Source organism: Triticum aestivum, chromosome 1B, assembly GCF_018294505.1.
Source record: "Triticum aestivum cultivar Chinese Spring chromosome 1B, IWGSC CS RefSeq v2.1, whole genome shotgun sequence".
In the NCBI taxonomy this organism is placed as follows: Eukaryota; Viridiplantae; Streptophyta; class Magnoliopsida; order Poales; family Poaceae; genus Triticum; species Triticum aestivum.
Window position 1 is genome coordinate 61794196 of NC_057795.1, and position 14409 is coordinate 61808604.

At 48.2% G+C, this 14409-nt stretch overlaps 1 protein-coding gene across 2 annotated transcripts; it reads left to right on the forward strand.

Moving 5' to 3' along the window:
* The first annotated feature begins 8202 nt into the window (after nucleotides 1-8202).
* On the forward strand, nucleotides 8203-13817 carry LOC123106861 (uncharacterized). 2 transcript variants are annotated; one of them, XM_044528907.1, is made up of 4 exons: nucleotides 8203-8450; nucleotides 8604-12413; nucleotides 12477-12831; nucleotides 13468-13817. In XM_044528907.1, the coding sequence occupies exons 2-3, from the start codon at nucleotides 8617-8619 to the stop codon at nucleotides 12790-12792; spliced, it is 4113 nt and encodes a 1370-aa protein (XP_044384842.1). In that variant the 5' UTR covers nucleotides 8203-8450; nucleotides 8604-8616; the 3' UTR covers nucleotides 12793-12831; nucleotides 13468-13817. The 2 variants fall into 2 exon arrangements, with proteins under 2 accessions (XP_044384842.1, XP_044384836.1); XM_044528901.1 differs by having other exon boundaries at nucleotides 8604-12831.
* The last annotated feature ends 592 nt before the right edge of the window (nucleotides 13818-14409 follow it).

Consider the following 14409-nt stretch of genomic DNA (forward strand, 5'->3'; position numbering starts at 1 on the left):
GGGAGCTCTGTAGCATTTCTCATATTATATGTAGATGACATACTTTTGATGGGAAATGATATAGAACTTTTGGACAGCATTAAGGCCTACTTGAATAAGTGTTTTTCAATGAAGGACCTTGGAGAAGCTGCTTATATATTAGGCATCAAGATCTATAGAGATAGATCGAGACGCCTCATAGGTCTTTCACAAAGCACATACCTTGATAAGATTTTGAAGAAAATGGATTAGTCCAAGAAGGGGTTCTTGCCTGTATTGCAAGGTGTGAGATTGAGCTCGGCTCAATGCCCGACCACGGCAAAAGATAAAGAAGAGATGAGTGTCATCCCCTATGCTTCAGCCATAGGATCTATTATGTATGCCATGCTGTGTACCAGACCTGATGTAAACCTTGCCCTAAGTTTGGTAGGAAGGTACCAAAGTAATCCCGGCAAGGAACACTGGACAGCGGTCAAGAATATCCTGAAGTACCTGAAAAGGACAAAGGACATGTTTCTCGTTTATGGAGGTGATGAAGAGCTTGCCGTAAAGGGTTACGTCGACGCTAGCTTCGACACAGATCTGGATGACTCTAAGTCACAAACTGGATACGTGTATATGTTGAATGGTGGAGCAGTAAGCTGGTGCAGCTGCAAGCAGAGCGTCGTGGCGGGATCTACATGTGAAGCGGAGTACATGGCAGCCTCGGAGGCAGCGCATGAAGCTATTTGGGTGAAGGAGTTCATCACCGACCTAGGAGTCATACCCAATGCGTCGGGGCCAATCAAACTCTTCTGTGACAACACTGGAGCTATTGCCCTTGCCAAGGAGCCCAGGTTTCATAAGAAGACCAGGCACATCAAGCGTCGTTTCAACTCCATCCGTGAAAATGTTCAAGATGGAGACATAGATATTTGCAAAGTACATACGGATCTGAATGTCGCAGATCCATTGACTAAACCTCTCTGCGAGCAAAACATGATCAACACCAGAACTCTATGGGTGTTCGATTCATCACAATGTAACTAGATTATTGACTCTAGTGCAAGTGGGAGACTGTTGGAAATATGCCCTAGAGGCAATAATAAAAGCATTATTATTATATTTCCTTGTTCATGATAATTGTCTTTTATTCATGCTATAATTGTATTATCCGGAAATCGTAATACACGTGTGAATACATAGACCACAATACGTCCCTAGTAAGCCTCTAGTTGACTAGCTCGTTGGTCAACAGATAGTCATGGTTTCCTGACTATGGACATTAGATGTCGTTGACAACGGGATCACATCATTAGGAGAATGATGTGATGGACAAGACCCAATCCTAAGCATAGCACAAGATCGTGTAGTTCGTTTTGCTAGAGCTTTTCCAATGTCAAGTATCTCTTCCCTAGACCATGAGATCGTGTAACTCCCGGATACCGTAGGAGTGCTTTGGGTGTACCAAACGTCACAACGTAACTGGGTGACTATAAAGGTGCACTACAGGTATCTCTGAAAGTGTCTATTGGGTTGACACGGACCGAGACTGGGATTTGTCACTCCGTATGACGGAGAGGTATCTCTGGGCCCACTCGGTAATGCATCATCATAATGAGCTCAAAGTGACCAAGTGTTTGGTCACGGGATCATGCATTATGGTACGAGTAAAGTGACTTGCCGGTAACGAGACTGAACGAGGTATTGGGATACCGATGATCGAGTCTCGGGCTTGTAACGTACCGATTGACAAAGAGAATAGTATACGGGGTTGCTTGAATCCTCGACATCGTGGTTCATCCGATGACATCATCGAGGAGCATGTGGGAGCCAACATGGGTATCCAGATCCCGTTGTTGGTTATTGACCGGAGAGCCGTCTCGGTCATGTCTGCGTGTCTCCCGAACCCGTAGGGTCTACATACTTAAGGTTTGGTGACGCTAGGGTTATTAGGAAGACTTGTATGTGATTACCGAATGTTGTTCAGAGTCCCGGATGAGATCCCGGACGTCATGAGGAGTTCCGGAAGGGTCCGGAGGTAAAGATTTATATATGGGAAGTTGTCATGCGGACACCGGAAAGTTTCGGTGACATATCGGTATTGTACCGGGGCCACCGGAAGGGTTCCGGGGGTCCACCGGGAGGGGCCACCCCTCTTGGTGGGCCACATGGGCCGCATGGGGTAGGGCACCAGCCCCTGGAGGGCTGGGCCCCCCCCTTGGGCCCATGCGCCTACGGTTGAGGGGGGAACCCTAGAGGGGGCGCCCCCTTTGCTTGGGGGGCAAGTCCCCCCTCCCTGGCCGCCGCCCCCCCTCTAGATCCCATCTAGAGGGGCCGGCCCCCCTTGCCCCTTCCCCTATAAATAGAGGGGTGAGGGGAGGGCTGCAATACACAACCCAAGGCACGGCCCCTCCCCTCCCCAACACCTCTCCTCCTCCGTCACAAGCTTGGCGAAGCCCTGCCGGAGTGCTGCTTCTCCACCAACACCACGCCATCGTGTTGCCGTTGGAGCTGTCTTCCTCAAACTCTCCTTCCTCCTTGCTGGATCAAGACGGAGGAGACGTCGTCCGTTCCGTACGTGTGTTGAACGCGGAGGTGCTGTCCGTTCGGCACTTGGTCATCGGTGATCTGAATCACGGCGAGTATGACTCCATCATCACCGTTGCCTCGAACGCTTCCGTACGCGATCTACAAGTGGTATGTAGATGCAATCTCTCTCTCATGACTCGTTGCTTAGATGAACTCATAGATGGATCTTGGTGAAACCGTAGGAAAAATTTTAATTTTCTGCAACGTTCCCCAACACGGCGCTGGGTGGCTGGAGCGGGGGCGGCGCCGGGCGGCGGGATGGTGGGGCGTCGGTGTGTGGGGGAGGGGGCGGTGGCGGGGCGGCGTCGGGCGGCAGGGGCGGTGGCAGGGGTGGCGTCAGGTGGCGGTGGCAGGGGCGATGGCGGGGGCGGCGCCGAGCGGCGAGGCGCCGGGGCAGCGGGATGGTGGGGCGTTGGCGGGTGGGGGAGGGGCGGTGGCGGGGGCGGCGCCGGGCGGCGGGGGCGGGGGCGGTGGCGGCGCAGGGCGGCGGGGCGGGGACGGGGGCGGCGTGGTGGGTGGATGTGGGCGTCGGGGAGGAGAGAGGGAGAACAGACCGGAGAGAGTAACGGGCGGGGGGGGGGGGCTCGGCTAGTTAGGTTAGTTAGGTCCAGTTTTTGCCGTCCGCTTTTTTGTATCTTTGCTGTCCGCTGCGGACGGCAAAGAGGGAGGACGTTAAGTGTTTCCGTTAGTGGGTGCCACCTCCCTCTTTGCCGTCAGCCAGCGGACGGCAAAGATTCTTTGCCGTCAGCCAGCACACGACAAAGAAATGGTCGATGGCAAAGGACTCTTTTGCCGTCTGCCGTTTCGTTGTCGTCTGCTTTTCGGTAGCTAATGGCAAAGAGCTTCTTTGCCGTCCGCTAGCGGGCGGCAAAGATCTAGCAGATGGCAAAGTAGCTGATTCCAGTAGTGTAAGGCCCACTAAGGCCCAATACTTCCCCGGGGGGTTCCGGTAACCCCTCCGGCACTCCAGTTTTCTCCGAAATCACCCAGAACACTCCTGTTGTCCGAATATAGCCATCCAATATATCAATCTTTATGTCTCGACCATTTCGAGACTCCTCATCATGTCTGTGATCACATCCGGGACTCCGAACTACCTTCGGTATATCAAAACACATAAACTCATAATACCAATCGTCATCGAACTTTAAGCGTGCGGACCCTATGGGTTCGAGAACTATGTAGACATGATCGAGACACGTCTCCGATCAATAACCAATAGCGTAACCTGGATGCTCATATTGGTTCCTACATATTCTACGAAGATCTTTATCGGTCAAACCGCATAACAACATACGTTGTTCCCTTTGTCATTGGTATGTTACTTGCCTGAGATTCGATTGTTGGTATCTCAATACCTAGTTCAATCTCGTTATCGGCAAGTCTCTTTACTCGTCCTGTAATACTTCATCCCGCAACTAACTTATTAGTCACAATGCTTGCAAGGCTTATAGTGATGAGTATTACCGAGAGGGCCTAGAGATACCTCTCTGAAACACGGAGTGACAAATTCTAATCTCGATCTATGCCAACCCAACAAACACCTTCGGAGACACCTGTAGAGCACCTTTATAATCACCCTTTTACATTGTGACGTTTGGTAGCACACAAAGTGTTCCTCCGGTATTCGGGAGTTGCATAATCTCATAGTCTGAGGAACTTGTATAAGTCATGAAGAAAGCAGTAGCACTGAAACTAACACGATCATAATGCTAAGCTAACGGATGGGTCATGTTCATCACATCATTCTCCTAATGATGTGATCCCGTTTATCAAATGACAACACATGTCTATGGTTAGGAAACTTAACCATCTTTGATTAACGAGCTAGTCAAGTTGAGGCATACTAGGGACTATATGTTTTGTCTATGTGTTCACACATGTACTAAGTTTCCGGTTAATACAATTCTAGCATGAATAATAAACAATTATCATGAATTAAGGAAATAAATAATAATTTTATTATTGCCTCTAGGGCATATTTTCTTCATAGGCGTGCTCACCTCGGGTGCCGGCGGAGTTAGGGAGCAGGAGGAGGCAAAGCGGCCAAGGGAGGGGGCGCGTGGCGTCGAGGTCGGGGTTGGGGCTCGGACGCGCAACGAGGGCGGGCACCAGACGACCACCAAGGACAACAAAAGGCGTGCAGAGGGCGACGGGAGGGCGCGCGGAGGCCGACGGCGGCAGCGACAGCAGAGGTGCGAGTGGGGATTTGGGGGAAGTGCCCCGGGGGAAGAAAAACCACACATGGGTTAAATCAAACATAGCGGTAGCGCCAGTCGGAAAAGCACTATAGCTAAATAGCTATAGCGTTGGCTATCAAAATGCGCTACTGCTATAGGCAGTAGCTATTTATTTTCCTTTTTCTTTTCTTTTTTTCCTTTTCATTTTCTTATTTACTTTTATTTTTTCCTTTCTCCTTATACAGAACACGCTACTGCTATATTAGCTATAGCGCTTGTTCTGAACGCACGCTACTGCTATGCCTTTCTCCTTTATTTTTATTTTTCTTTTATTTTCCTTTAAATTTTCTTTTTTCCTTTCTCCTTTTTCTATTTCTTTCATTTTCTTTTACTTTTCTATTTGTTTTTTATTTTATTTTATTTTCATTAGCAGTAGCGCTTTTCACAGAAAACGCGCTGCTACAACTAACTTAGCGGCAACGTGTTTTTTCCTAAGATTGCTACTACTATTCCTAGCCTGTCGAGAACAGTGTGGAAATTTTAGTTGTAGAGCCTTTTCTTGCAGAGGCACTACTGCTACCACCATAGTTGTAGCATGTTTTCTTACCAAGCGCTACGGGTGAATAGAAGTAGCGCTTGTTTATTGACCCATGCTACTGATAAGCTTCTTAGTATAAGGTTTTGCCTTGTAGTGCCACAAGGCCTTGCGAGCGTTTCGTCAGGTTTGTCAATAGCCCCGACTACAAGTTCACTATGGTGGACACCATCAACAATATAAAAGCGCTCAAGATTTCGGGCTTGGCCTACCAGAAACTTGTCGAATTCGTGGCCACTACAGGGTCCAGGGCAGCAAGAAGGAGAAGGACTCCCTTGTTGACCTCGCCTCAGCCATCATCAACCCCTACTACAAAGATATGATGGAGGATGCCAAGAGAAATCCTGCATCCTGGCACGAAGTCTGGATGAATCTCACCTCAAGTTCACGGCAAAGAACATGTACATGTGCTACGAGATGCATAAGCAGATCATTGACACGAGGGAGTGCATCCTTCCTATAATCGACGAGGGATCGAGCCACCAGCAGAGCAGTGGCGACAAGCGTCACAAGAAGAAGTAGATGATGATTAGATGATCGTTTATCCTACTTAATTATGCATGTAATTGTTTACGTTGGTGTGTGCCAATGTCACTAGTTACTTATATAATTGAATGTTTAATTTGGTTATGCAATCATGTCCTTATAAGTATATATATTGTTGTTCTGTAGACAGAGCAAATCATATCGCACATGGAATAAACTAGGGAACCCGTCGGTGATGATTTCATCAACTGCTGACAATTGTATACCAACAAGCGTCTGCCCACAACATACATGACATATTAGCATCAATCATATGTGTTATTATCGGTCTTTGCACACATTTTTTATTACGGACCTATTTGCCGCGGATCACACGCATCTTGTTAAGTTGAACTATTTCTGTTGTTTTCGCTCATCGCAAATAGTTCATTCAAGTGAATTTTATTTCGTCTATCGCACACGTCTTGATCTGGCTGGTCGTTTCTGTTGTGTTGCCTAATCGCAAATAGTTCATCCAAGTAAAAATATATGACGTATGTCACACACACCTTGATCTGACTGACTGTTTCTGTTGTTCTGGCTCATAGCAAATAGTTCGGATCAATTGTATGCCTTGTATCACACACACAACTCTAATCTGAATCGTGCTTGATATCTCCACCATCGCACACAGTTCATCTTATTGGTGATGGTTTTATGACGACACCGTTTGCGATGCATGCATTGCATATAGTTTGATCGAAGGGTCACTGATTCATGTGCCACGTTAGCAGCACCTGCATTAGTGCTAGGTCGGATCCTGCCGGCCACGACGGCAAGGACACTCAAGGGTGGCATTTTTCTTCCTGGAGACGTCATTCGGGCCCGCCCCACCTTTTCCCACCTCATGATCTCTCGGGTGAAAACCCTAGGGCGGCGACGCCGCTCTTGGCATCGTGCCCTTCTTGAAGGCGTCGTCATGAGAGCTATGTGGCGGTGGGCGCTTGGGTACGTCGGCAGTTGCAGATGGCATGCCCCTCTTCCTCCAGGTGGCAGTTGTTCCGGGGAAAACCCTAGATCTGGGTCTCCCGGATCGGATAATGACGGGACTTTGGTGCCGCTCTCCCTCCCGGGGCACGGTCTTGGAGCAGCGGTTCACTGGAGAGGCCAACAGGTGGAGAGTGTTACATCGACCACACTGAAGACTGTGGGTCTCGGCGGCATGGAGCAGTGGAGTCTCAGTGTTGGACGTGGTTTGATTGACACACATGGGTTGGTGGCGCTATTTGCTGTGGTGGGATCTTTGCAGTGATTCCTTCTGAAGACGAAATGGCGGAAGATGGCGGCGGCGGATCCTAGAGCGTGCGCATGCGATGCACGTTATGGGACGCCTAGACCGGATGGTCTTAAGGCCACTGGATTAGATTGTGTCCGTTATGCGGACATGGCACATCTGTATACTTGTAAGTGTAGCGACTCTGTTCGCCTAGAAGGTGGCTTCGGGTTGATCCTTGTATTCATTTTGTCATGCTATGGTGACTAATTAATAAAGATGGTTGTGTGCATCATGCTGATGCTGATGTAGAGGCCGGGGTAAATTCTCCTTTCCGAAAAATCCCTATATTTAACACATGATTTTTAGCTGCATAATAATCTAATACAATTTATAACATGTATTTTCAATTTTAGTTTGTACTCCCTATAACTCTTTTTAAAGATTTCACTATAGACTACATACGGATGTATATGGACATATTTTAGAATGTAGATTCACTCAGTTTGCTTCGTACATAGTTTTTTATTGAAATCTCTAAAAAAGACTTATATTTAAATACGAAGGAGTATATTGTTAATCTAAATATAAATATTAAATATAATCAAATCTCATTAAAAACCAATTCCCGTAGCAACACGTGGAACATCGTCTAGTCTCTCGTAATTTCCATGCGGAACATTAATCCGTACCAACCTGTTATCACAAATACATATTCCTTCCATTCACAAATATAAGACGTTTTGGATATTTCAGTATGGACTGAAATGAGTGAACAAACACACTAAAACATGTCTATATAAATCTGATTCAGATGAAAAAAAAAGGGTTAAAGCATCTTATATTTATATTTATGAACAGTGAGTAGCTTAGATGCAGAAAAATCCATGGGAGATCAATGAAGCGAAGCGGCATTGCGGGGAGTGAAGCTAAGCTCACTCACTCGCCAATCCCAGTTAGTTCCCGCGCAAAACCAGAACCCCTCTCGCCAGTCCCCAGCCGGCCCCACCGGCCAGAACAACCCGGGCCCACCCCAGCACCCCTCTCTTTCCCCTCGCTCTCCTCCTCCTTCCTCCCACCTCGCCCGCCTCGTCTCTTCTCCCCCTTCCCCTTCCTTCCACCCCACCCCCGTCTCCCACCCCCCACCCCACCCGGACCGGACACTTTTGCGCCCGGCCCCCTCGCCTCCTCCGTAATCCCGCCCCGCGGCCTCCCCCCGCGCATCCGACGGCCCCCGCGGCCGCCACGTCTCCGTCGTCTTCCTCGCCCGCCCACTATTTATCCGCCTCCCGTCCCCTCCCCTCCGCCCCATCCCCACAACCCCGCATCGCCGCGCTAGGGTTAGGGTTCCGCGCCCCCAGCTTCCGCGCCGCCCCTGCTTTCTCCGGTGAGATTTCCTGTTCCCTTTCCGTTCGATTCGCGGGGCGGGCGCGGCTCCGCTCCCGGAGGAGTGGGGTCGATTGGGTTGGATTCGGGGGCTAGGGTTTTGGCCGGCGCGTGTGTTTTTGCTGAGGATTGGTCTTGCGGTGGTTTGGCGCAGGTGGTGCGACGCGATGGCGATCGTAAGGACCGGCGGCGCCAGGGTCCAGCGGCTGGAGTCCGGCGGGGAGGACGGCTCCACGGAGGACGAGGAGGAGCGCTCGCCCGCCACGGTCTCGGAGGGGTCCGAGGCGGAGGGGTTCTCGGCCCAGGAGGAGAATGGCGGCGGCGGCCAGGAGGAGGAGGAGGACGACTCCGGGATGGGGTCTGACGAGCTTGAGATCACGCAGCTCGGGGAGGCGGGGGCGGAGATGTGCCAGGTCGGGGACCAGAGCGTGGCCCTGCCGCTGGAGCTCTACGACCTCCCTGGCCTCGGCGGCGTCATCTCGCTGGACGCCTGGAACGGCCTGCTCTCCGAGGACGACCGTCTCCGCCTCGCCGCCTTCCTGCCCGACCTGGACCAGGAGACGTTCGCCCGCACGCTCGTCGAGCTCCTCAGGGGGGACAACTTCCACTTCGGGAGCCCCCTGGCCGCCCTGTTCGACCGCCTCAAGGGCGGCCTCTGCGACCCCAGGATCGTCCTGTACCGCCGTGGTGCCCGCTTTGCGGAACGGCGCAAGCATTACTACCATCTGCAGAGGTACCACAATACGATGGTGCTGGGGCTGTGGGACACCAAGGACTGCTGGAAGAGCTGCAACGGGTACAGCCTTGGTGAGAGGCTGAGAGCCATGGATGCAATGAAGGCACAGCGGAAGCAGAAGGAACTGGGTTTGGTTGCCCGGGCTGGGTCAGAGACTGACTCAGAGAGCAGGGGGTCTGCGGAACAGTTCTTGACACGGTCGAAGCCAGATAAGATGGGTCTCAACAAGGCTGGGAAGTTAGGGAAGGAAAGGTCCAAGGGCGTTCTGCGGTTGGGTGTGTCAAAAGGCGTGGGTGAGGAGTACATTGGAGGGTCTGGCCGTGATGCTGCAGGGGCTCTCTCTAAGCTTTCTCGTCCAGATAATGCTTATGGGTATGATGCCGGAGTCGCGCATAGAGGGAAGCTGCACAGAAGCATAGATGGCCTTCATTCTGAGGACCTGGGATATGACAGGAATTTGCCCAGGATCCGGTCTCAGAGACCTCTGATGAAGCCAGTGAAGAAGGAATTGGCCACGGGCTATGATATCAATCCTTATGGAAACAACTACCATGATAGCCAGACTGGTTCTTCTTACTACCATGGCAGGAATGCCATTGGTAATCAGGGAGTTACCTTAGCAGCATCATTTGACCCTCCATATTCTGAGAATGCAAGGAGTGCAAAATACTCGGAGAGAGATCGGATATATGGTGGAAAAGCTGCCCAGAATAAAGCTCCCAAAGTGGAAGAGAGGGATTGGCCAGCTGGTAGCCATGCTGATCTCTTAAGTGACTGGCAGAGAGGGCAGCCTGAAGGCGATTACAGGAGCAGGAAGTCTCAAGTTGGTCATGGTGTGAAGGTTAAGTCCTACAAAAGTATTGAGCAGCAGATAAATGGTGCACATTCTGGATCTGATCCTAGAGGCAGGATATCACAGGTTAAGATTAATGTTAAATCCAATAGTCAGCATGGTAGGATTGGCCAGAAGGACTCCAGGAGCAAAGCTGCCCATGTTCAGAGTGAGGAGACAGAATCTGATTCATCAGAACGGTTTGAAGATGGGGCAGATATGAATCTTGTTGAAGAACAGCCAAACCTTCAATATTCTGAACTTCATATACCAGCATATGGTGCCAAAAGTTCAAACAAACTTAGCAAATCAGTCAAAACAAATTATCCTGCCCCTACTGCAGATTTCGAACCCTACCAGACTCAGAGCAAGCGGTCACACAGAGGAAAGGTTGCAGAGCCTGATTATTTACGCGATGTGCATGTGGAGGTGGCGGAACAGATTAGTGAAGTGATGAGACCCCCAGCAGCAAGGAGTGAAAGAAAGCGCAAGGGAATTGCAAACCTGGACATGCATGGTTATGACAACTCTGAATTGCATGATAGCAACGAGAAAGCCAGTGAATCACTGAGGTCACCAGAGAGTGATAGGCTGGCCAGTAGAGCAGGCTATGCAGTCCAAGATTCTAATGGCGACTTTGATGTTTCTGAAAGAGCGAAAATGCCGCTGGCAAGTTGCAGCTCTGGGTCCAAAAGGCAAAAAGGAAGAGTTGAACTTACAAACCTGGACGAGCATGGCGAGTATGCACCATCTGGTCCAAAGGTGGTAGAGATCAGTGGCAGCTCGAAGAAGAAAAGTAAAAAGAAGCCAGATACTGTTACAGATGCAATTACTGTAGCAGAACCAGCTCCTGTCGTGCCAGAGGTTATTGTGGTGCCAGTAGAACCTGAGAAACCTAAGAAGAAGTATGTACCAATTACACCAACTATCCATACTGGCTTTTCTTTCTCCATCGTACATCTTCTAACCGCCGTTAAGAAGGCTATGGTCGCTCCGGCTGAGGATACTCCAGTGGCAGCCACGGTCACTCCTACTGAGGCTACTCCAGTGGCAGCTACGGTCACTCCTACCGAGGTTACTCCAGTGGTAGCGAAGCAGCCTGATGGGGAGGAGAACAGAAAATGGTTCAATAGTGAGGAACCTGGCAAAACGCCTCAAGAGCCAAGTGCAGCAGAGCAAGCACAAGATACCAGTGCTGCAGAGCAGACCGTGCAGAGCAATTCACCGGCATTAACTGTTCAAGATCTTGTTCATCGGATTAAAACTAATCCTGGAGATCCCAACATACTTGAAACACAGGAGCCCCTGCAGGATTTAGTTCGAGGAGTGCTCAAGGTACTGTCATCTAGAACAGCTCCTCTAGGTGCAAAGGGCTGGAGAGCGCTAGTTGCCTATGACAAGTCGAACAAAAGCTGGTTTTGGGTTGGTCCACTGCCTTCTGCCACCTCATATAGTGATCCTAATGAAGAAACTTCTGCTGAGGCATGGGGTATACCACACAAGATGCTTGTGAAGTTGGTCGATGCATTTGCTAATTGGCTGAAAAGTGGTCAGGAAACCCTTAAGCAAATAGGATCCCTTCCACCACCTCCAGCACCAAATCCTGCAAACTTGGATTTGAAGGAAAGATTTAAGGACCTTAGGGCCCAGAAAAGTCTGAACACAATAAGCCCAAGCTCTGACGAAGCAAGGGCATATTTCCAGCGTGAGGAGTTTTTGAGATACTCAATTCCTGATAGAGCATTTTGCTATACTGCTGCTGATGGGGAGAAATCTATTGTTGCTCCTTTGCGAAGGGGAGGTGGAAAGCCCACGTCAAAAGCTAGGGGACATCCCATGCTCTTGCCTGATCGCCCTCCGCATGTTACTATTCTCTGTCTTGTAAGAGATGCTGCTTCTAGGTTGCCTGGAAGAACTGGAACAAGAGCTGATGTTTGCACACTTCTCAAAGATTCACAGTACCTAAATCATGCAGAATCCAATAAAGAGGCTGCTGTTAATCAAGTTGTCAGTGGCGCTCTTGATCGCTTGCATTATGAGCGTGATCCTTGTGTGCTGTATGATAATGACAAAAAATTGTGGACCTATCTGCACAGGGGTAGAGAGGAGGAAGATTTTGAGGATGATGGCACATCATCTACGAAAAAGTGGAAGAGACCAAGGAAAGATTCAGATCCCGCAGACCCTGGTGCAGGAAACGATGATCCTGAGGATGATGGCACCCCTAACGCAAAAAAACAAAAGAAAGCTGATGCAGACCCTACAGCGTCAGGAGAAGACAAGGATGGTGTTCAGGATCCATCTAACAGTGGGCTGGAAGGTGACCTTGAGGTTGATGTTGTTCCATCATCAACAAATGACAAAGAAACCAGCAAGCTTGTTTCTGCTGATGCAAGGCCAGATATTGGTAGCTCCAGACCTTCAGTAGATGCAGCAGCAAGGGTGACAGCTGATGCAAGGCCAGATATTGGTAGCTCCAGACCTTCAGTAGATGCAGCAGCAAGGGTGACAGCTGATGCAAGGCCAGATATTGGTAGCTCCAGACCTTCAGTAGATGCAGCAGCAAGGGGGGCAGCTGATGCAAGGCCAGATATTGGTAGCTCCAGACCTTCAGTAGATGCAGCAGCAGCAAGGGGGATAGCTGATGGCAATTCATCAAGAGCCCCAGAAAAGAAGCACAATATGGCACTCCCTGTGCAATTCACCAGCAGGGAGTTTAATAAAGGTGCAGAAAGAGAGGGGTCAAAAGGATTCATGGATGCAACCCCGTCATGAATAATGCATAGCAGGACATATATTGGAGCACCAGATTAGGTAATTGCTGCAGAAACTTGAAGTTTTCTGAATTTATTCTAATTTACCAGGCATTCTTTTCATTGTTATAGTGTTACTTCATACTTCTCTTTATCCTATAGTAACATATAAACTGGAAACTGCTAGGTGGTCATTTGTTGTATGAAACCTGTTGATCTATATATAAGTTTGAGATTGCCTTTATACCAAAACTGTGTAACTGCAAGTTGTAATATACTGCTTCAGCCCTAAATATATCTGCGACTCACTTTCTGTGTCTTAGTCGTAATTTTCTTGTCTATTTCTTACTTCTCACAATGATCATCAGCTAGTAGCTTTCCTGCAGCCTGTATATGCCTCAGGCATAGCACATTTACTTCTATCCTAATTATGTTGAGAAAAATAAAATAGCATGTGAAAACTAGATATTGTGTACAGTAATTGTTAGCGTGGGAAGTGATTTGAACAACAACAACAAAGCCTTTAGTCCCAAATGATTTTAACAGATGTTTTTTTTTGGGTTAATTTTTAGTTCACCGACTGATTGTAACAATTATCCTAATTATGTCCTGCATTTCGAATATAATTTTTAGTCCAATTCCCCTGTTCCTTCATCCATAATCCCCATACTGAGGATCTCTTATTTTTGCTTTGCAGGGTATGAAGCGGCAGCCGCCTTTTATCAGTCAGGCCTTCCCCTCAACAGAATATTTTGTAGCAGAAATAGTTTTTTGGTTCTGCCCTTGTGCTTGTACATTCTTCTGTCAAGAAGCAGCGGCTTTCATAGTTTTTTTTCTTCTCCTAGTGGCTTTGTGCAGTTGTGGTGCAGTTCTCATCTAAAGTTGTTAGATCACCAATATATGTTTATGTAACTACAGTACGTTTCACTCATATTTGGATACCAGCCACCAAATTCCAGTGCCAGTGACACTTGACCTACCCACAGTTGAGGCTTGTTTGCGACAGAGATTTAGTCATCAGGTTATTATTGTTATTATTATTTTCAACAGAGATTTCTTCATCTGATTGTTATATTTTTTTCAACAGATATTTACTCATCAGATTATTACAAAAGAGATTTCCTCATCAGACATGGACTTTTTGCTCGGGTGAACAGAAAAAAAAAAAAAAAACTACTTTTTTTTGTAACACATATCCGAATGTTCTACTCCTGTGCAAAATTTCGTGCAGAAATAACATTCCATTTGCTCAGAAGAAGCTCATTTCTTAAGAATTTTTGGGTGCCTGATTTGCTTTTTTAACCAAAGCATCACGAATGAATGTGATCTCTATATGAAAATTTATACGTAGGGTGAACACTCAAGAATGTTTGCCTTCGCCCAGGTACATTTGCACCTGGGAGCAGAATATCACTTTTGTCATCAGACGTTTCTTATTTTAAATGGAGGGAAAATCATCCGCTATCTCCCTCTTGGTTTATTGGTCCATTTTGTATTTTGTGCCAAATTTTGAATTTAACTAACAAAATATTAATGCATGTCACGAAAAATTATGTTGTTGAATTTGTATTTGAACATAGTTTCCGGTGATATTATTTTTGTTACATATAACTTATATTTTATTAATCATGGTCAATAT